Genomic DNA, 23,660 nt, shown 5'->3' with positions numbered 1-23,660 from the left:
ACAGTCGACCTTTCGGGCGAGGAGTAGATTTAAAAGTTGGGCAGAGGAGAGTGAAACACAAGGTGATAGGTGAAATCTAAAGGAGGAAGGATGAAGCTGGGAAGCAAATTAGTGAAAGAGACAGAAGTCCATGGAAGAAAGAAAAAGGAGGAGGAGGAGCACCAGAGGGAGTCGATGGGCAGATAAGCAGATAAGGAGGGAGAAGGAAAAGAGATAGGAAATGGTGAAGCAGAGTAGGTGTAGGGACATTCAAAAAACTCATGCACTTGAGATCCATTACCAGCTTGATTTTCCCAATCGACCTGCCTGATGACATTTTCCCATGACATCATAGCATTGCACTTTTGACACGCCTTTTCTATTTCCCGTTGTAATCTGTGGTCCACTTCCCAACTATATTAAGGAATCCTGTATATAACTGTCATTAGGTCCTTGTACCCTTGAAGTTTCTTTCCACAACCCAGAGGGATTTAATATCTTCCAATCCCCTGTCACATCTTTTGACTGATTTAATGCTATGCCCGAATGCCCGAGAAGGTCTTGTTTTTAAACAATCTGTCCCCAGGAAACTGGCGGAACCAGACACATACAACCAGAAGCAAATTAAAGAATAAGATGGTTGAAAATGCTGGAATTACTCAGACAACAAGCAGACAAAGTGTTGAAACAGCATTAGGACAACTATGGCACAAAAAAAGGCATCCTAGACGATGGGTAAAATAAATCTGTACAACCCAATCCCCAATCGGTAGCAGATCGGCAAACTCTTAGTTCACAGAGGTTAACATGCACACCTCGACGAGTTTTAAATTTCGCAAGGAATGCTACCTCCAGTATTTACTCAGCTAATGAGGTCCGGGTCCCTACTACGTCATATGTGAAATACATAGAAACATTGGAAATAGGTGCAGGAGTAACCTATTCGGCCCTTCGAGCCTGCACCGCCATTCAGTTTGATCATGGCTGATCATCCAACTCAGATCCCTGTACCTGCTTTCTCTCCATACCCCCTGATCCCTTTAGCCACAAGGGCCATATCTAACTCGCTCTTAAATATAGCCAATGAAATGGACTCAACTGTTTCCTGTGGCAGAGAATTCCATAGATTCACCACTATCTGTGTGAAGAAGTTTTTCCTCATTTCGGTCCTAAAAGGCTTCCCCTTTATCCTTAAACTGTGATCCCTCGTTCTGGAGGGGTGACAACTCCTCCAACATCGGAAACAATCCTCCTGCATCTAGCCTATCCAATCCCTTTAGAACTTTATACGTTTCAATAAGATCCCCCCTCAATCTTCTAAATTCCAGCTAGTATAAGCCTAGTCTTGTGTCTGCCTACCTGGACTCCATTTTATCCTCCATAGTTCAGTCTCTCCCCACCTACATCCAGAATGCATCTCATGCTCTTCACCCCTTCAATAACTTCCAATTCCCCGGCCCCGACAGCTTCATTTTTACCATGGATGTTCACTCCTTATACACCTCCATCCCTATCAAGAGGGCCTGAAAGCCCTCTGCTACTTTTTGGATAACAGACCCCACCAGTTCCCCAGCACCACCACACTCCTCCGGTTGGCGGAGCTGGTTCTAACTCTCAATAACTTCTCCTTTGGTTCTTCCCACTTTCTCCAGATCAAGGCCGTAGCCATGGGCACTCGCATGGGCCCCAGCTATGTCTGCCTCTTTGTGGGTTATGTGGAACAGTTATATGCTCCAAATCTATACTGGCACCACTCCCCAACTTTTCCTCCGCTACATTGACGACTACATTGGTGCTGCTTCCTGCACCCATGCTGAGCTCGTCAATCTCATCAACTTTGCCTCTAACTTTCACCCAGCCCTTAAATTCACTTGGTTCATCTCGGACACTTCTCTCCCCTTTCTTGATCTCTCGGTCTCCATCTCTGGAGACAGACTATCCACTGACATCTTCTATAAACCCACTGACTCCCATAACTATCTTGACTATACCTCTTCCCACCCGGCCCAATACAATAATGCAATTTACTATTCCCAGTTCCTCCGTCTCCGCCGCATCTGCTTGCAAGATGAGGCTTTCAGTTCCAGGACTTCCCAAATGTACTCTTTCTTTCAGGATCGTGGTTTCCCTTGTGGCGTCATGAAAGATGCCCTCACCCGCATCTCCTCCACTTCCCGCACTTCAGCCCTTAATCCATCCTCCCGTCACCACAACATGGACAGGGTTCCCCTTGTCCTCACCAACCACCCCGCCAGCCTCCGGATCCAGCATATTATCCTCCACAACCTCCGCCACCTTCAACAGGACCCCACCACCAAGCACATCTTTCCCTCCCTACCCCTCTCAGCTTTTCGCAGGGATCGTTCCCTCCGCGACTACCTGGTCCACACGTCCCTCCCCACGGAACTCCCACCTGGCACTTATCCCTGCAAGCGCAAATGCTACACCTGTCCCCACACCTCTCTCCTTACCACCATTCCGGGCCCCAGACAGTCCTTCCAGGTGAGACAACACTTCACTGTGAGTCTGCTGGAGTTGTCTATTGCATCCGGTGCTCCCGGTGCGGCCGCCTCTACATTGGCGAGACCCGACACAGATTGAGGGACCGCTTCGTCAAGCACCTACGCTCCGTCCGTCACAATAGACAGGACCTCCCGGTTGCCACCCACTTCAATTCTGCCTCTCATTCCCATCTAGATATGTCCATTCATGGCCTTCATGAATGAGGCCAAACTCAGGTTGGAGGAGCAACACCTCATCTACCGTCTAGGTAGCCTCCAGTCTGGTGAGATGAACATTGATTTCTCCAATTTCCGGTAATTCCATCACCCCCCCCCCCACCTTCCTCTATCCTAGGTCCCTCTCTGCCTCTCTCCCCTATCAACTTTCTGCTTCTTTATCTCTACAGTTCTTTCATGCTTATCCCCTCCGCCTCCCCCTTTATATTTCCTCTGATTGGTTTTCCACCTGGCAACTCTAGGCCCTATCCCCTCCCCTATCTCTATTACTGGGTTTCGGCCCTCTCTTCCCCCCCCCCATTCCTGATGAAGGGTCTCGGCCCAAAACGTTGGCTACTCTTTTCTCAAGGATGCTGCCTGGCCTGCTGAGTTCTTCCAGCGTTGTGTACGTATTCTTTGATTCACAGCATCTGCAGATGTATTTTTGTGTTTTGATAAGCCTAGTCTATCCAGTCTTTCTTCATATGAAAGTCCTGCCATCCCAGGAATCAATCTGGCGAATCTTCGTTGTACTCCCTCTGTGGCAAGAATGTCTTTCCACGGATTAGGGGACCAAAACTGTACACAATATTTCAGGTGTGATCTCACCAAGGCCTTGTACAACTGCAGTAGAACCTCCCTGCTCCAGTTCGCGAATCCTCTTGCTATGAATGCCAACATACCATTTGCCTTTTTCACCGCCTGCTGTACCTGCATGCCCACCTTCAATGACTGTTGTACAATGACACTCAGATCTCGTTGCACCTCCCCTTTTCCTAATCGTTCACCATTCAGATAATAATCTGACATATTAAAGGTACGTTCTATCTGAACTATGTACTCCCTTGATAATTATCAATATTACTCTCAATACTGAAGATTTCAAACTTTTTTTTACATTCTTACATTCATAACATTTAATCATTTGAAAAAGTTCTATAGGTGTGTAGTGGAGAGTATATTGACTGGCTGTATCACTGTCTGATATGGAAACACCAATGCCCTTCAACGCCCTTAAAAATCCTAGAATAATTTGTGCTTTGTCGCAGGAAAGCAGCATCCACCATCAAGGACCCAAGCTGTCCAGGTTATGGTTTCTTCTCCCTGCTGCCATCAGGAAGGAGGTACGTGAGCCTCAGGACTCACTACACTATGCTCTGCAACCAGTTATCCTTCTGGCTCTTGAACCAAAGTGGATAGCTTCACTCAACTTTACTTGCCCCATCATTGAAAACTTCTCACAACCTATCTACTCACTTCAAGGGTCTCGATATTTATTGCTTATTTATGATTATTTTAATTGTTATTATTATTATTATTATTTCTTTCTTTTATTTTGCATTTGCACCATTTGTTGTCTTTTTCACACTGGTTGAAAGCCCAATTTTTTGGGGCCTTTCGCTAATTCTATTACAATTATTATTCATCATGTTATTTATTAAGTATACACACCAGAAAATTAATCTCATGGTTATATATGGCTACACTTTCAATCACACGTTCTCCATATTATTGATTTACTTACTTATTATTAATTAGTTTTTTTTGTATTTGCACAGTTTGTCTTCTGTTGCACTTTCATTGCTTGACAGTCTTTGTGCGTGGCTATTAGAACATAGAACATAGAATAATACAGCACAGTACAGGCCCTTCGGCCCACAATGTTACGCTGACCCTTAAACCCTCCCACACCTATATCCCCCACCTTAAATTCCTCCATATATCTGTCTAGGAGTCTCTTAAATATCATTAGTCTGTCTGCTTCCACACTGACTCAGGCAGTGCATTCCACGCACCAACTACCCTCTGAGTACAAAATCTTCCTCTAACATCCCCCTTGAACTTCCCACCCCTTACCTTAAAGCCATGTCCTCTTGTATTGAGCAGTGGTGCCCTGGGGAAGAGGCGTTGGCTGTCCACTCTATTTATTTCTCTTAATATCTTGTATATCTCTATCATGTTTCCTCTCATCCTCCTTCCCTCCAAAGAGTAAAGCCCAAGCACCCTTAATCTCTGATCATAATGCATACCAGGAAGCATCCTGGTAAATCTCCTCTATACCCTTTCCAATGTTTCCACATCCTTCCTATAGTGAGGCGACCTGAATTGGACACAATACTCCAAGTGTGGCCTAACCAGAGTTTTACAGAGCTCCATCATTACCTCGCGACTCGTAAACTGTAGCCCTCGACTTAGGAAAGTTAACACTCCATAAGCTTTCTTAACTACCCTATCTACTTCTGAGGCAACTTTCAGGGATCTGTGGTCATGTACCCCCAGATCCCTCTGCTCCTCCACACTACCAAGTATCCTGCCATTTACTTTGTACTCTGCCTTGGAGTTTGTCCTTCCAAAGCATACCACATCACACTTCTCCAGGTTGAACTCCATCTGCCACTTCTCAGCCCACTCCTGCATCATATCAATGTCTCTCTGCAATCTTCGTCAATCCTCTACACTATCTACAACACCACCAACCTTTACTAAAATCCATGTAGATCACATTCACTGCACTACCCCATCTATATGTGAAGGTATGTGAAGAGAAAGAAGATAGTTTAGAATAATGTTGGGCCCTTGAAGAATGAATTGGGTTAAATTGTTATGGGAAACAGAGAAATGGCAGAAGAACTTAATAAGTACTTTAGATCTGTCTTCACTAAGGAAGACACAAGCAATCTCCCAGATGTATGGATGGGCCAAGGACATAGGGTAACAGAGGAAATTAAACAGATTGACATTAGGAAGGAAACGGTGATGAGTAGGCTGATGGGACTGAAGGCTGACAAATCCCCAGGTCCAGATGGTCTGCATCCCAGAGTACTAAAGGACGTGGCCCTGGGAATTGCGGATGTATTGGTAATCATTTTCCAATGTTCCTTAGATTCAGGATCAGATCCTGAGGATTGGAGAATGGCTAATGTTATCCCACTTTTTAAGAAAGGAGGGAGGTAGAAAACAGAGAACTATCGACCTGTCAGCCTAACATCAGTAGTGGGGAAGATGCTAGAGTCCATTAAAGATGAAATAGTGGCATATCTAGATAGCAGTGATAGGATTGGTCCGAGCCAGCATGGACTTACCAAGGGTAAATCATGCTTGATTAATCAATTGGAGTTTTTCGAGGATGTAACCAGGAAGTTAGACAAGGGAGATCCAGTGGTTGTAGTGTACCTCGATTTTCAGAAGGCATTTGATAAGGTCCCACATAGGAGATTGGTGGGTAAAATCAAAGCTCATGGCATTGGAGGGAAGACATTGACGTGGATAGAAAACTGGTTGGCAGATAGAAAGCAAAGTTTAGCGGTGAATGGGTGTTTCTCAGAATGGCAGGTGCTGACTAGTGGGGTACCACAGAGCTCGGTATTGGGACCACAGCTGTTTATGATTTACGTCAACGACTTAGATGAAGGCATTGAGAATAACATCAGTATATTTGCTGATGATATTAAGCTGGGTGGCAGTGTGACATGTGATGAGGATGTTAGGAGAATTCAGGGTGACTTGGATAGGCTGGGTGAGTGGGCAGATACTTGGCAGATGACGTTTAATGTGAACAAGTGTGAGGTTATCCACCTTGGGAGTAAGAACAGGAAGGCAGATTATTATCTGAACGGTGTAAAGTTAGGTAAGGGAGAAATACAAAGAGATCTAGGAGTCGTTGTTCATCAGTCATTGAAGGTGAATGAGCAAGTGCAGCAGGCAGTGAAGAAGGCTAATGGAATGTTCGACTTTATTACAAAGGGAATTGAGGACAACAGCAAGGAAATCCTCTTGCATTTGTACAGGGCCCTGGTGAGACCACACCTGGAGTATTGTGTACAGTTTTGGTCTCCAGGGTTAAGGAAGGACATCCTGGCTGTAGAGGAAGTGCAGCGTAGATTCACAAGGTTAATTCCTGGGATGTCAGGACTGTCTTACGCAGAGAGATCAGAGAGACTGGGCTTGTACTCGCTGGAATTAAGGAGATTGAGAGGGGATCTGATTGCAACATATAAGATTATTAAGGACAAGATAGAGGCAGGAAATATGTTCCAGATGCTGGGAGAGTCCCGTACCAGAGGGCATCGTTTGAGAATAAGGGGTAGGTCATTTAGGACAGAGTTAAGGAAAAACTTCTTCTCCCAGGGAGTTGTGGGGTTCTGGAATGTACTGCCTCGGAAAGCAGTGGAGGCCAATTCTCTGGATGCTTTCAAGTAGGAGCTAGATAGGTATCTTATGGATAGGGGAATCAAGGGATATGTGTACAAGGCAGGAACCGGATATTGATAGTAGATGATCAGCCATGATCTCAAAATGGCGGTGCAGGCTCGAAGGGCCGAATGGTCTACTTCTGCACCTATTGTCTATTGTCTATTGTCTATATGCCTGGCCACCTCCTCAATGAACTCTCACAGGCTTGTAAGAGATTATCTGCCCTTCACAAAGCCATGCTGACTGTCCCTGATCAGACCATGATTCTATAAATTCCCATAAATCCTATTTCTAAGAATCTTTTCCAACAGCTTTCCCACCACAGACGTAAGGCTCACTGGTCTATAATTACCCGGACTATCCCTACTACCTTTTTTGAACAAGGAGACAACATTCGCCTCCCTCCAAACTTCCAGTACCATTCCCGTGGACAACGAGGACATAAAGATCCTAGCCAGAGGCTCAGCAATCTCTTCCCGCTTCTCGCGGAGCAGCCTGGGGTATAGCCCGTCAGGCTCCGGGACTTATCGGTCCTAATGTATTTTCATAACTCCAACACCTCCTCTCCCTTAATATCAACAAGCTCCAGAACTTCAACCTCACTCGTTTTGTCCTCACCGTCATCAAGTTCCCTCTCATTGGTGAATACCGAAGAGAAGTATTGATGAACCTCACTCGCTTTCACAGCCTCCAGGCACATCTTCCCACCTTTATCTGTAATCGTTCCTATCTTCACTCCTGTCATCCTTTTCTCCTTCACATAATTGAAGAATGCCTTGGAATTTTCCTTTACCCTACCCGCCAAGGCCTTCTCATGCCCCTTTTTGCTCTCCTCAGCCCCTTCTTAAGCTCCTTTCTTGCTATCCAATATTCCTCAATAGACCCATCTGATCCTCGCTTCCTAAACCTCATGTATGCTGCCTTCTTCCACCTGACTAGATTTTCCACCGCACTTGTCAACCATGCTTCCTTCACCCTACCATTCTTCATCTTCCTCACCGGGACAAATTTATCCCTAACATCCTACAAGATATCCCTAAACATCGACCACATGTCCATAGTAATTTCCCTACAAAAACATCATCCCAATTCACACCCCCAAATTCTAGCCTTATAGCCTCATAATTTGCCCTTCCTCAATTAAAAATTTTCCTGTCCTTTCTCATTCTATCCTTCTCCATGATAATGCTAAAGGCCATGGAGCTGTGGTGACTGTCCCTCAGATGCTCAACCACTGAGAGTTCTGTGACCTGGCCCAGTTCGTTACCTAATACTGGATCTAGTGTGGCATTCCCCCTAGTCAGCCTGTCAACATTCTGTGACAGGAATCCGTCCTGGACACACTTGACAAACTCTGCCCCATCTAAACCACTGCAGCTAATCAGATGCCAATCAATATTAGGGAAGTTAATGTCAACCGTGATAACAACCCTGTTATTTTTGCACCTTTCCAAAAGTTTGCCTGCCAATCTGCTCCTCGGTATCTCTGCTGATAGCAGGGGGCCTAATAGGGTAACTGTTCCCTTTCTGTTCCTGACGTCCACTCATATGGACTCAAAAGAGGATCCTGCTACGTTATCCACTCTTTCTGTAGCTGTAATAGTATCCCTGAACAGTAAGGCCAACCCTCCTTCCCTCCCCCCCCCCCCACTCTATCCCTTTTTAAACACTGAAGTCCAGGAATATTGAGAATCCATTCCTGCCCTGGTCCCAGTCAAGTCTCTGCAGTGGCAACTACATCATAATTCCATGTTTGTATCCAAGCTCTCAGTTCATCACCTTTCTTCATGATGCTTCTTGCATTGAAGTAAACGCACTTTAGCCCTTCTGCCTTATTACCTTTACACCCTTCATTCTGCTTCTCTTTCCTCAATCCTCTTTATACGTTAGATCTGACTTTACTCCATACACTACACTTGCAGTTCTCGCGTGACCTTTATCCTCCTCCACCTCACTATCTGTTCCAACACTCTGGTTCCTCTCCCCCTGCAAATCTAGTTTAAACACCCCCCCCCCCCCGGAGAAGCTCTAGAAACCCTTCCAGCAAGGATATTATTCCCCACCAGTTTAGGTGCAACTCGTCCCGTCGGAACAGGTCCCACCTTCCCTGGAGCAAGGCCCAATTGTCCAGAAACATGAAGGCCTCCTTCCTACAACAACTCCTTAGACACGTATTTAGCTGCATTATCTTCCTATTTCTAGCCTCACTATCAGGTGGCACGGGTAACAACCCTGGATGTCCTGTCCTTCAACTTTGCACCTAACTCCCTAAACTCTTCTTTGCAGGACCTCCTCCTTCCTCCTATCCACGTCATTGGTCCCTACACGGACCATGACATATTATATTATATAACTTCAAGGTAGATTATATTATACCTATTCATTTCTTATATTGTATGACTTTATTCTACCATAAATGCCTGCAAGAAAATGAAACTCAGCGTAGAATATGGTGACACAGTGTTTGCTTTTAGAAATCAATGCCAAATACAGTGTTTTTATCTTGTGTTTTTATCTGTTCAACATTTTGATGTGTGGAAGAGGTTCACACCCAGCCAAATTATAACTAAAGCTATCAGGCCGAAAAATATAGATATACTCAAATGTTACCTCAAGTCTACCTATTCATCATGATGGAGTAACGCAGAAGAGTTAGTTTGCCAATTTTGGGGTTTCAGCTAAACCTCAGGTCAAACCTATCAAGCAATGTAAGTACGGTAAACGAGAAGGGAAGTTAACCGATATAATTCTGTTCATCAGCAGCGGTGGGTCATGACAATGGATTATTTACGAACGAAAGGAAAATCGTTTTGTATGTGTCTCCACTCCTGGTTATTGTGCTCCTCGCCCTGACGCTGCTCATCAGCATCATTTATAGGAAACGCTGTGCCCGATCTACAGGTAATTAAAGATTAACTCTTAGTTTGCATAACAAAAATAAAAGCTGACCTCTTGGGCCCTCAGGTAATCACCATCCTTCGATATGATTACGGCTGATCCACCCTTTGCCATTCAGAATGATCAAGCCGACTTTCCTACTCGGTGTCAGATCCTCATTTCCTCTTTTTTAAAAATTTCAGAACTCTTTCAAAACTTTAACTGCCATTACGACAAAATGCTTTCAGCCAGTTAGGCTCCAGAACTCCCTGGACTAATGAATTCCGGAGTCAAACGTCAAATGAATAATACTATGGATGTCAAGAATGAGGTAATGGAATACTTCGTGTCACAAGACAAGGTAGTTACAGAGTTAGCAATATTTCTTTAAGGGAAAATCTGATGAACCTATTGGAATTTTTTGAGATTACACGTAGGATAGACAAAGAGGATTCAATGGATGTTGTATATTTGGACTTTCAGAATGCCTTTGCCAAGGTACCACACATGGGGCTGCTTACCAAGTTAAGAGCCTACAGTATTACGGGTAATTTACTAGCAGGGTTGAAGTATTGGCTGATTGGGAGGCAGCGAGTGGGAATGAAAGCATAATTTTCTGGTTGGCTGCCAGTGAATTACTGGTATTCTGCAGAGGTCGGTATGGGGGCCGCTTCTTTTTAAAATTGTATATCAATTATTTTGAAGGTGGAATAGATGGTTTTGTTGCCAAGTTTGCAAAGGACACGAAGGTTAGTGGAGCGGAAGATAGTTTTGAGGAAGCAGGTAAGCTGCAGAAGGACTTCAACAGATTAGGGGAATGAACAAAAGAGAGGCAACTGAAATACCGGTACAATTTTGGAAAATGCATGGTCATGCACTTTGGTTGTAGAAATAAATGTCCAGATTATTTTGTAAACGGGTAAAAATCCAAAAATCTGAGATGTAAATGGGCTTGAGGTTAATTTGCAAGTTATGTTGGTGATGAGAAAGGCAAATCCAATGTTAGCATTCATTTCAAGAGATCTATAATAAATAAGCAATGATGTAATGCTGAGGCTTAAGGCACTGGTGAGGCGTCACCTTCAGTATCATGAACAGATTTTGGCTCCTCGTATAAGAAAGATGTGCTGGCGTTGGAAAGGGTTCAGACGAGGTTTTCAAGGATGATTTCGGGAATGAAAGGTACGCTTGTTAGCTCTACGTCTGCAGGCCATAAGAACATAAAAAATAGGAGCAAGAGTAACCCATCCGGCCCATCAAACTTGCCCCACCATTCAATAAGATCCAGTCTTATCTGTCCGTAAACTCAACTCGATCTAGCTGCCTTTTCTCCATAACCCTTAATACCCTTACTATGTAAAAATCTATCTAACTGTATCTTAAATATGTTTAGTGAAAAAGCCTCAACTGCTTTCCAGGGCAGAGAATTCCACAGGTTCACCACTCTCTGGGTGTTGCATGGGGGCGTTGGAAGCGGACCCAAGAGCAGGACACAGACACAGAAGTAGCAGTACAGAAGTCTGTTTATTAATAGCTGCCAGGAAGGGTGCAGATCGAGGATTAGATGCTTACATGAACGTAAATGTTGGACGACAAACCGGAGGAAACTGGACTTGGAAGTGGACTTGAACGAGGAGCCTGGACACGAACTTGGACTCAGACACGAAACCTGGACTTGGACACGGAGCCTGGACTCGAACTTAGACACAGAGCCTGGACTTGGACTTGGATGTGGACTTGGACACGGAGCGTGGACTCGAACCTAGACTCAGACAGGAAGCCTGGACTTGGACACGCAGCCTGGACTTGGACTTGGACTCGGAGGCTGAGAGACAGAATTCCCAACGCGGAGCACCGGCAAACGACCGGGCCCACTCAGCTGGAACAGAGACGACAAAACCAAACAACGACAGACAACCAGCATCCTGACTCGAAGCAGCGGCAACCGGCCAGGAATACTTAGCTAGACAGGAAAATGACAGAATTCGCATCTTGACTCAGAGTAGCGACAAATTCAGATTCAGATTCAATTTATTGTCATTTAGAAACCACAAATGCAATGCAGTTAAAAAATGAGACAACGTTCCTCCAGAATGATATCACAAAAGCGTGTGACAAAACAGACTACACCAGAAAATCCACATAACGTTTGGCAATCCCCAATCCAGAGGCCGGAGCGGCTGCTGCGTATTAATATCGCGCTACCGTCTAGTGCGTTCCTTGGAAAGGAGCTCCAAATCCACCAGACAAACAAGACCAAGATCTGAAGCCACAAGACCTGCACTAAGCCACATAGTTACAACATATAGTTACAATAGTGCAAACAATAGCATCATTGATTAAAAAAAAAGACCATGGGCACAGTAAAAATAGTCCAAAGATGTTAAAGGACTGTAAGTTCAAAAGAAATCACCACACACTTTCTACAAGTCCCCAGGGTCCCGACAGATGCGCAATCCCACGCCGGTGGCAGAAGGGAATGCCGCCGCTGTGGACTGCCACGCCTCCGCCCGACTCAGCCCCGCAGACACAGCACACAATGAAAGCTGCGTTGAAACCAGCCTCGCAGACGCAGCATACACCGAAAGCAACCTGACCGTAGCCGACTCTGAGTCCGTCGAACCTCCGAGCCCACGACCATTCTCTCCGGCACAGCTTCTCCGAGCACCAGCCTCTGCCGAGCGTATTAAGACGGCGCTGTCAACGGCCATCGGCAACGCGACCCCGAGGACTGGGGGCCTGTTCTTCCCAGCAGAGACCCAGAGTTACAGTGAGTTCACGTCCAAAGCTGCCAAACGTCCTTCATATTTTAACCCCTTCATTCCCGCAATCATCCCCGAGAACCTACTTTGGACTCTCTCCAATGATATCACATACTTTCGGAGATATGGTTCCCAAAACTGTTGGCAATACTTTAAGTTCAGCTTGACTAGTGCCTTATAAAGGCTTGGTGTTATCTCCTTGCTATTATCCTCTATTCCCCTTGAAATAAATGCCAACATTGCATTTGCCTTCATTACCACAGACTCAACGTGCAATTCAACGTTCTGGGAGTTTTGCACGAGGACTTCTAAGTCCTTCTGCAGTCTGTATTCCCTCTGTACTCGCTGGAATTTAGTAGGATGGGGAGGGGGGATCTCATTGAAACCTTTCGAATGTTGAAAGGCCTAGACAGTGTCGATGTGGAATATATCTTTCCCATGGTGGGGTGAGTCGAGAACAAGAGGGTGCAGGTTCTATACAGAGGAGCATCCATTTAAATCAATGATGCGGATAAATTTCTTTAACCACTGCGTAGTGAATTTGTGGAAGCTGTTACCACAGACAGCAGTGGAGGCCAGGTCATTGAGTGTATTTAAAGCAGAGCTTGATTGGTTCTTGATTGGTTATGGCATCAAAAGTTATGGGTAGAATTCGGGGTGTGGGGCACAGGAACAGGGTAAAATGATCAGCCATGATTGAATGTAGGAGCAGATCTACAGTATTACATTCTACTTTTTTTTCGGTCGGTTAACAAGTCTATTCCAATATATTACACCAAGTTCTGTTTTGCTGATTAGCTGCCTGTATGGGATTTCATGGGAATCCTTTTGAAAATCTAAAGTCGTCACTTTAATTGGCTCTCCAGATTATTCCCTCAGATTCTAGCAGATTAGTTGAATGAGATCTTCTTTACAACAACCTGCGCTGTCTATTCTAAGTCTTCTTATCCTTTCCTATGCGGTCCATTGCTGTATTCTGTGTTTTACCTAATGCCGACAGATCAGTCATGTCCTTACTCTGCCTCTCATTAAAATCAGAGGAGATCACAGTTGCTGTCCTCTAGTCCACAGGAATGAGGGGAGTTTACCGTACCATGACAGATATAACTCATTATTCAGTACGTGGAATAATATTAATATAATCGAAAACCAGCAGTACAGTTTCATTGCTAAATGTCTGTCAGTTTGGTCAATAACATAAAGATGGCCCGTATTTTATGCAAAGTTTATTCAAGAAAATGAAATGAATTACACGAATTATGTATATTGCACGAATCTGAAGCTGAAAAAACATGGATTTTGTTTATAAAATATTAGCACACTTTTCGCCTATTTGTTTACCCCTAATAAAAATGACTATAGATTTTGAGAAGCTTCTTAAAGGGAGTAAGAAGAGTATTGGTTCTGATTGTGGACGAAGAGAAAGAAATACAGGCGGTAGACAATGCGTAAACCCCCTCCCATTAATTATCTTAATGTCAAATTTAATTAATCGTAAGATATTCAATTAGCGAATTCAAGAGTCGATTTCAATGCTTTATTAGTTAATGCGGATACTTTCCACTAAGCATTATATTGACACTGGAAAATAGTTTAATTTTATAAAAGTTCAGATACGTTAATAAAGAAATATATTTTGCTCTCATAGTTACGGAACTAGGGTTCAATTTTTTTCCTCATTTTATTTATGGATTTGATAAAAACTATATCATTTGTTTGAAATGTTTTATAGATAAAAGATCCGCAAACCAAGTTGTGCCTAAGGTACGTATCTTACTAAAATTAAAGCTTTTGATCAAGTTTTTACTGTGATTACTTGCAATTGTATGTGAGAATTATTGAGGTATAAACAGCAATAGTTGTTGTTTAGAATGATCCAAGGTCCTTGACTCCAGACACTTCAAATTAAGACGGAGAACCTGTTAGCTTGGTTGTTTTTAAGGATAAACGAAAAACGTTTACTGTTCTAGATCATTATAGTTTGTGCCTAAAGCCACAATACAAAGTTGTTCTTCTGTGTCCCAGCAAGCGGGTTATATGAAGCAGCTCATGATACAATCTCAACAACTCTTAATTGCTCGTTATGCCAAACTTGTGTGAGACAGAGCACTAATACAGTGACAGAAAAAAGGTTATTCTGTGCTGGCGTGTTGTCGTAGTAAGATTGAAATGGTTCGAAGCTGGCGGCGAATCCTCTAAGTAATTTTGTAAACACATATATATCACCTTGCCGATTTTTCCCAGGATACCGCCAATGGCAGAGACAAATTAAAACAATGCTACCTACTTAGAACAGCTAAATAGAAAGCGTCACTGTGGGAGAGTTCATTTGCACTTTTATTACGTTACAAAAGGAGACCATGCGGCCTGTGGTATAGACTTCAACACCCAACAGAGCAAACATATCATACGAGCATCTCTTACCCTCCCCATTTGCCTACCGCCCTTCAATCGGTAAAATTCCCCTTCTTCTCAGAGTCATCTATCAACAGGTTCTTGCGATGTGGAAGGAAAACCGAAGAAGCGTTTGTTTATTTATTTCATACAGTACGGTAACACGTCCTTCCAGCCCAGCAAGAACTTGCTGCCCAATTACACCCGCGTGACCAATTAACCATTAATCCATTGAATATGGGAGGAAACTGGTCCACTCTTAAAAATCCCACGCGGTGGTAGGGAGAATGTAAAGCCGCTAACAGAGAGCGGGTGAATCGAACCTGCGTCGCGGCGCTGGAGTAGCGTTACGCTAACCGCTATGCTGCAGTACCGCCCGCGGATTATCCGAGCAATATTCAAGCTCCACACAGGCAGCTCCTAACTTCAGAATTGAACCACTTTCACGAAGCTGTGAGTTAGCAGCATGATTGCTGTCCTACACTTATTAATTGAAGTTGGAAACCAGATGAGTCATAAAGCACATCCTTCTAAATTCCAGCCAGCACAGACACAGAACTATCAGACAATTCCTCGTATGATGACCATTTTGTTCCCGGAATTATCCTTGTGAGCCGCCTCGGGACCCTCTCCAATGCCAGCACATCTTTTCATAGATAGGGAGCCCAAAACAGTTCACAATACCATAGGTGAGGCCGCAGCAGTGCTTTGTAAAGCCGGCCATCACACCCATACTCTTAGAATCAATGCCTTTTGAAATGAATGCTAACATTCCAGTTGCCTTCCTCAGCATCGACTTAACCTGCAAGCTAACCTTTAGGGCATTCTTCACAAGGACACCCAAGTCCCCTTGCATCTCATGTTGTTGGATTTTCTCCTCATATAGAAAATAGTCTGCACATTTATTTCTACTACCAAAGTTCATGGCTATGCTTTTCCATCACTGAATTTCAATTGCCACTTTCTTGCCCATTCTCTTAATCTGTCTAGGATCTTCTGCAGCCTACATGTTTCCGTTACACGACCTGCCCCTGAACCAATCTTCGTATCATCTACAAACCTGGCAACAAAGCCATCTATTCCATCATCTAAATCATTGATATACTGCACAAAAAGAAGCGGTCCCAACACCAACCCCTGGAGAACACTGCTAATCGCTGGCAGCCAACCTGACAAAAATCATTTTATTTCCACCCGCTGCCCCAATCAGCCAGTGCTATAAGCATGTAAATAAATTCCCTCTAATACCATAGGCTCCTAATTTAGTATGCAGCTTTGTGTGTGCCACCTTGTCAAAGGCCTTCTGAAAGTCCAAATATACAACATCCACTGCATCCCCTTTGACTATCTTATTTGTTCTCGCCTCAAAGAATTCCAACAGGTTCGTGAGGTAGGATTTTCCCTTAAGGAAGCTATACTGTCTTTGTACTGTCTTGTCCAGTGTCACAAATTACTCCATAACACCATCCTTAACAATTGACTCCAACATTTTCCCAACCATTGAGGTCAGGCTAACCGGTCTATATTTTACTTTCTGCTGCTCTTTTCATTTCTTCAAGAGTGAAGTGACATTTGCAATTTTCCAGTCCTCTGGCACCATGCCAATGATTTTTCAAAGATCTTTGCTGATGCTGCCGCGGTCTCTAACGCTAACTCTTTCAGAACCTTAGGGTGCCGTCCATTTTGGTCCATGTGACTTATATACCTTTAAGTCTTTCAGCCTTTTGAGCACCTTCTCCCTTGTAACAGTAACTACGCTCACTTCTCTTCTTTCACACATTACATCCTGTTGTTCTAGCACAAGACCTCATCCAGATAAAATCCTGGTAAACCTCTGTGGTCTCGACAACCTTCCTAAAATTGGGCGACCAGAACTGTATGCAATACCCTAGATGCGGCCTAACTAAATTTTTAAACTCAACTGAGTTTTTAGCTCAATTCCTCGACTACTTAAGGCAAGCATGCCATATTCCTTACTAACCACCTATCTGCCCCTTTCAGGGAGCTAAGAACATTAGCCACCAAGATGCCTCTGCTTTACATTTTTTTTTCCACGTGAAGCACTTCACAATTGACCGGGTTAAAATACATCTGCCATTATCTCTGCCCATGTTTGCAACTAATGTAGATACCGTTGTGTTTTTTGATAGCCTACAACGTTACCACATCAGTACCAATCTCCCTGCCATCTTCAAACTCGCTAAGCCATTCATCTACAGTATATTTTTATCCAGGTCAGTTATATACGCCATAAACAACAAAGATCCCTGTACACAACCGTGCAGAACACCATAAATGACAGAGCTCAGCTGGCATAAGTCCCTTCACCCAATAACCTTTGTCTTCAATGTGCAAGCCAGTTATGAATCCAAGCAACTAATTCACCATCTTAAACTTCTGGATGAGCCTCCCACGAGGAAACTTGTCAAGCCCCTTACTAATAACCATTGTAAACAACATTCATATATCTGCCTCGGACAGTAACTCTTGTCACCTTGTCAAAATATTCAATCACGTTAGTAAGACACTTCTCGCCCCTCACAAAGAAATGGTAGCTCTCCCTAATTGAACAAGAGGTTTTCCAAATCCTCATAAATGTTATCCCAGAAGGTCTCTCAAAGGATTCAAAGTTTTCATTTGCATTTAATATCAGAGAAATGTATGCAATATACATCCTGAAATGCATTTTCTTCGCAAACATCCACGAAAACAATGATGCCCCAAATAATAAATGACAGTTAAATGATAGAACCCCAAACCCCGCCCCCAGCTCCCCTCCATCCCGTGTAAGCGGCAGTAGCCACGATCACCCCTTCCTCCCTCCCGGCAAAACAAAAGCATCGGCACCCTGCACCGAGCACTCAAGCGTAAGCAAAGCTGCTGCAAAGACACAGACTTGCAGTTGCCCAAAAGACTGCATTGTTCACCCGGTATTCGACATATCACAGGTTCTCTCTCACTCTAGTAAGGGAGAAAGAGATGGCTCGGTTTCACAGCGAGCTGGAAGACATAACAAGGTCTCGAGTCTCTGGGCACACAGCCGTAGATCTTCCAGCTCCCCCGATACACGTGTCTCCTGCCGTGACACCGACCTTCGATCCCCCCGTCTCCAGAGCCCGAGCTCCTAACCTCCAAAGTCGAGCCGAACTTTTGGGCCGAGACCTTAGCGTGCCGAACAACGGCTTGTTGTGAAACTTCGAGAGCGGTCGCATTCCCCCAAAGAACCGTAGACAGCGTGTAACTCCAGGTCAGCGGTCTTCAAAAGATCCCTGAAAGGGAAAAACACGGATACTAAAGATAGAACTTCCATTTCAATTAACTACCTACTGCTGGCGCAAAATGCCCTTGGCGGTCGTTCACAGGATTGTCCCTGGTCCCAATATAGTGTAATGGAAGAACATTTGCTACCCGCCCCACCCTATCTATTCCTGTGGGACTCGCTTTTGGATAGTGAGGACCGGAAGATATTGATAAAGGCCCCAGAAATCTCTTTACTTGCTTCCCTCAAAACCCTGGCGTAAGACCCATCAGGGGATGGGGACTTATCCACTTTAATACTCTTTAAGTGTCCCGACACTACTTTCCCCTTACGTCAAAATGTATCATTACGCTCAGCACTGATCTTCCTCTCTTCCACATCTCTCTCCTTTGTAAATACTGATGTAAAGTATTCATTAAAGACCTCGGCATTCAAGAAGATGTACCAACACGGCTTTTATTCTTGCGTGCTCCTACATTCTCCATAGTTATCCTCTTTCTCTTGAACTATGCTTAGAATGCTTTAGGATTCTTTTTAATCCTACTTCCTTAGGACTTCTCATGACCCTGACTGACTTTCGTAATTCCCTTCATGAGTTACCTTCTGGCTTCTTTATAATCCACAAGTTTTCTGTTTGATTCTGGCTTCCTAAGCTTTACATACTTTTTTTTTCTTTTTTACTAAATTCATCACCTCTCTCACAACTAAGGTTCTCTTACCTTACCATCGTTGTCCTTCCTTCTGGCTGAAACATAACCGTCCTGTATTTTGTCAAGTTGGTCTATGAACAGCCTCCACATCTCAAATGCAGACTTGCGCAAAATCAGTTGTCTCTTATTAACACTCCCTAGTTCTTGCATAGTGCACTCCCCTCCCCCACTTTTAATTATCCTGTTTTAATATAAGACTTTCCCGTGAGGTCCAGAGTCGTATCAAAACTTAAGGAGTTGTGGTCACTGCTCGCTAACTTTGCACCCACTATCGGTCATGTGATGGGAGCCAGTATGATAGAGCCAAGAATGACCCAGAAGGTTAACAAGTAGATGATGGATGTAAACGTGAATGGCAAGAAGGACAAACCGATGAGTGGGTAAGACAGAGCTACGACTTAAATTCTACCACCGAGGCAAAATTGAGAAGGGCGATGAATGCAGGAATTAAGGTGAACACAGCATTCAGACTAAGGTGGACAAACTTGTGGCGTAATTAAAGCCTGGTAGGTATGACGTTGTGGGCATCACTGAGTCGTGTCTAAAAGAAAGTCAGAGTGGGGCGTTTAACATCATGTGTGCTTATATCGAAAGGCGGTGGTTCTTTTGGTCGGACATGGAATTTCATCTTTAGAAACTGGTGACCTAGGGTCATAGAATGTGAAATTTTGTGGATGCAGTTAAGAAACTGCAAGGATAAAAAACATTATGCGAATCATATATAGGCCTCCAAATCGTAGTCAGTATGTGCGGCTGATGTTGCAAAGGGAACTGGAAAAGACATGGACTAAGGGTAATGACACCATTGTAATGGGAGAGGTCAATATGGAAGGGCTTTGGGGAAATCAAGTTGGTGTCAAACATCAAGAGAGAGAATTTTTTGAATGCCTATGAGATGTCTTTTTAGACTAGCTTGTGCAGCCTATAGGGGGAAAGGTTATCTTACGTTGGGTGTTGTGTAATAACCTAGATCTTATTGGGGAGCTTAATGTTAAGGTACCCTTAAGAGCAGTGATCATAATATGATTGAATTCATACTGAAATTTCAGAAGCAGAAGCGTAAGTCACAAGTATCAGTATCTCAACGGAATGAAGGGAAATACAGAGGCGTGAGAGAGGAGCTTTTCCAGGTGTATTGGTGAAGGATACTGGCGTGGATGACGGTAGACCATAGACAGACAAAGGAGACAGTGAATTTCATTTACTTGGATTTTCAGAAGGCGTTTGGTAAGGCGCATCACATGAAGCATCACATGAAGATAAAACCCTATAGCGTTACAGGAAAGATACTGTCATGGATAACGGGATGGCTGACAGGCAGGAGGCAGTGAATGGGAATAAACGGGGCCTTTTCTGGTTGGTTGCCGGTGACTAGTGGTGTTCCTCAGGTGTCACTATTGGGGCCGCTGCTTTTCACATTAGCTGGAAGGGTAGGTAGTGCTCAAAAAGCAATGCGATCGCAGCAAGGCTTGGAAAAATTGAAAGAATGGGCAAAAACCTGGCAGATGGAATACAGCGTTGGGGAAATAGATGATAATGCATTTTGGTAAAATAAACAATAGTGAGGACTATTATCTAAATGGGAGGAAATTCGAACATCAGAGGTGCAGAGGGCCTTTGGAGTCCTCGTTGAAGACTCCCAAAAGGTTAATTTAAAGGCTGAGTCTGCGGTAAAAAAAAAGACAAACGCAATGTTGGCAAGGAAGATATCATATAAAACAAGGAGATAATGCTGAGCCTTTAAAAGACACTGGTCAGGCCATACGGAGTATTCTCAACAGCCTTTGGCCTCATATCTGAGAACGGATGTGTTGTCATTGAAAAGAGTACAGAGGAGGTTCACGAGGATGATTCTGATAAGGAAGGGGTTAACATATGAGGGGCGGTTGGCACCTTTGGGCCTGTACTTACTGGAATTTAGGAAAATGCTTGGGGATCTCATTGAAATCTATCGAATGTTGAAAGGGCTAGAGTGGGAGAATGTGGAAAGGATGTTTTCTCTGGTGGGGGTATCCAGAACTAGAGGGCAGAGCCTGAAAATTGAGGACGACCCTTTAGGACAGAGGTAATGAAGAACTTTTTGTAGCCTGCGAGTAGACTGCTGTGGAGACTAGGTCCGTGCGTATATTTAAGACAGAACTCCTGATCGGTTAGGGCATCAATTGATTTTGCGAGAAGGCGGGAGTATGGGGTAGAGTGGGATCCGGGAACAGCCATAATGGAATGGAGGATTAGACTCTCTGTGCTGAATGGCCTAATTCTGCTTCTACGTCTTAAAGTCTTATGGTCTTATTTAATCCAAATGTGGCATTGTCCATGACCAATAGTGTAATTGTAATAGTGTAATCTTCATCTACCTTCATTTCTATCTTCCCTAAAAATGTAAAACCATTCCTGTCCCTCTCTCAGCCTTCTCTGTACTACTTCCATGGTTCGATGTATTATTGATCCACACTCTAAGCTAATCACCTTTTTCCACATTACTCCTTGCATTAAAATAATGCACACTTCGAACTATCGATCCCATTGTATCTGTTATTTTTTTCCTAGTTTACACCGACTCTGACATTTACTCCTCTGTCTATCCTTCCATTGTCTGCTCTGGTGCACTGACTCCCACCGCCCTGTCAAACAAGTGTAAATCCTCCCAAGTAGCACGAGCAAACTTTCCGGCCACGATATTGGCTCCCCTCCAGTTAAATTGAACGGTTCCCTCTTATAATGGTCGCCAGTTCTCTAGAAAAGTTTCCAATTATCTGAGAACCTGAAATCCTGCCACCTTCACCAGTTTCTCAGCCACTCATTCATCTGTGCTATAATCCTATTTTTGACCTTTCAATCACGTGGCCCTGGGAGTGATCGAGAAATAACTACATTACGGGTCTTTCTCTTCAGCCTCTTTCCTAAGACACAATATTCACTGGGAAGGAATTCTTCTCTATTTTTGTCTATGTCTTCTGTTCCAATGTGCATCATGACCTCCAGCTACACACTCTCCCTAACACCAAGGAGCCAGCGCACATTTATGACGTCTCATTCGCTGCGACCGAATCTACTGCCCGTCCCCCTATTAATTTCCATATCACTATCACTCTGTCTGACCTTACCCTTGCCTGCTGAGTCGAAGAACCGGCCACAGTGCCACTGTCCTGGTTTCTGCTGCTGTGCCCTGTTAGGTCATCCCCCGAGGATATATAAAGAGAAATATTTGCTGCAGTGGGGAAGGGACAGAGGGGAACCCTGAACTGTCTGCGGTCATAGACATAACATTTGAGTAGACGTCGAAGGAAAAAGGTTGGGTTGAATGGAGTGTCTTAACAATTGGGAAAGGGGCAGCAAGGCGGAAAACATTATTAACATTTCCTACTTTCAGGGATGTGGTGGAAAACCCAAAACGTTGTTTTTGGCCAATGTGACATTAGTGGGGAATTCTGATTGGCAATGTCGGCAGCGGAACAGATTCATTCAGGTCATAAGTCCAGGGTAAACATTGTAAATTAAGTGGCCATTTAATCTGCAAGCTAATAGGACATAGTAGGTTCTTTATTTATAATATGGCAAACATTTCCTCAACCGAGGGCGTTCTGTTGAAAGCAGTGGACAGCGAAACGTAAGGCATTTGAAACAAGGAAAGTGCTATCTCCCCGTGGTTAGTTTTGCAGTGGCTCGGTTATTAATGCTGGGATGGTGAGCAATAAAGCAGAAGATAAAGAGAGTTACACCTAAAATTGATGCCGCACTTTACAGCACGTGCCTTTTTCAAAACACATACGATAAGAGGCATTTGGTATTGAACCTCTTCAAACTTTTTATGTATTTAATATCTTGCAATAAATAGTCTGTTCCATTCCAGAAAGAAGAATCTGTACTCTATGCTGAAATGAATATCAGGAAAGTGCCATGGAATCGACGATCGGATTACGCTGCATGCGAGTCAGGCCAGACTGGACCGAGTTCACAGGCGGGAACAGGTGAAGATCGGATTCTGTACGCCGAGGTGACGGCTAATTCTTGGGCGACAACGAAGCCCAAGAAGTCTCCCAGAAGAGAAAATGAGCAGGTCGTGTATGCGGCTGTGAATATGCAGCGTATGTGAGGCAGCCTTCTCTGAGCATTGTTTCAGAAGACTGGGTGTCAGCGTTGTCTGTTTATTTGATACTTGGACACCTGATTTCCCAAAAATCAACATAAATTTACTCCATGTTTCTGTTACCACTTTTATTCTACTCAAGGGCTTAATTTACGTTATGAAATAATTTTCTTCACTATTCCCCTTCCCCCGCCTGAGCACTCATGAAATATTTCCATTAAAATGCTTGCCTTTTGACCACAATTATTAGAACTGTTTATTTCAGTGTACAGAAAGCAGATATTTAACAGTGGTTTCAACTGCTCTGCCAACAGTCTACTAATTGCTACCTTGCATCAAAGATCTGACACCATTTCCATACTTCCGTTCTGCAAAGTAAATTTTTCGAAGAGACATCAGCTGGAGTACGCCAATTAACTCTCCAAGCAGAGAAACTAGCAGAGTAACTAGCCATATTGCCGCAACGGAGGAAAGACAGATAAAGAGGTAGAGTTGTATTTGCTTTGATGGCAATAGATCCTACAGGCCCAACCAGCCGGCAGAAACCAATTATACCCACTTCACCAATTAACCTATTAAGCGGTACACCATATTAGGAATGTGGGAAGAAACCAGAGCAGCAGGAGGGAACGCATTTCGCCACGGGGATGTCTACAAACTCTTTATTGAATACTGTGG

General features: G+C 43.9%; 1 protein-coding gene across 2 annotated transcripts in view; it reads left to right on the top strand.

The window, feature by feature from the left end:
• Window positions 1-23,214, top strand: part of LOC132393827 (uncharacterized) — a 48,801-nt gene extending 25,587 nt beyond the window's left edge. Inside the window, exons 5-9 of one of the 2 annotated variants that reach the window (XM_059969217.1) lie at window positions 3,746-3,820; window positions 9,651-9,791; window positions 10,473-10,550; window positions 14,262-14,293; window positions 22,746-23,214. In XM_059969217.1, the coding sequence (XP_059825200.1) occupies window positions 3,746-3,820; window positions 9,651-9,791; window positions 10,473-10,550; window positions 14,262-14,293; window positions 22,746-22,988 (569 nt within the window). In that variant the 3' untranslated portion in view covers window positions 22,989-23,214. The remainder of the gene's footprint in view (window positions 1-3,745; window positions 3,821-9,650; window positions 9,792-10,472; window positions 10,551-14,261; window positions 14,294-22,745) is intronic. The other variant, XM_059969218.1, reaches the window with a different exon arrangement.
• Window positions 23,215-23,660: the final 446 nt, after the last annotated feature.

This window comes from Hypanus sabinus, chromosome 5, assembly GCF_030144855.1.
Source record: "Hypanus sabinus isolate sHypSab1 chromosome 5, sHypSab1.hap1, whole genome shotgun sequence".
Classification (NCBI taxonomy): domain Eukaryota; kingdom Metazoa; phylum Chordata; class Chondrichthyes; order Myliobatiformes; family Dasyatidae; genus Hypanus; species Hypanus sabinus.
Note: the sequence above shows the minus strand (reverse complement) of the source record. Positions and strands in the feature narration are given on the sequence as shown.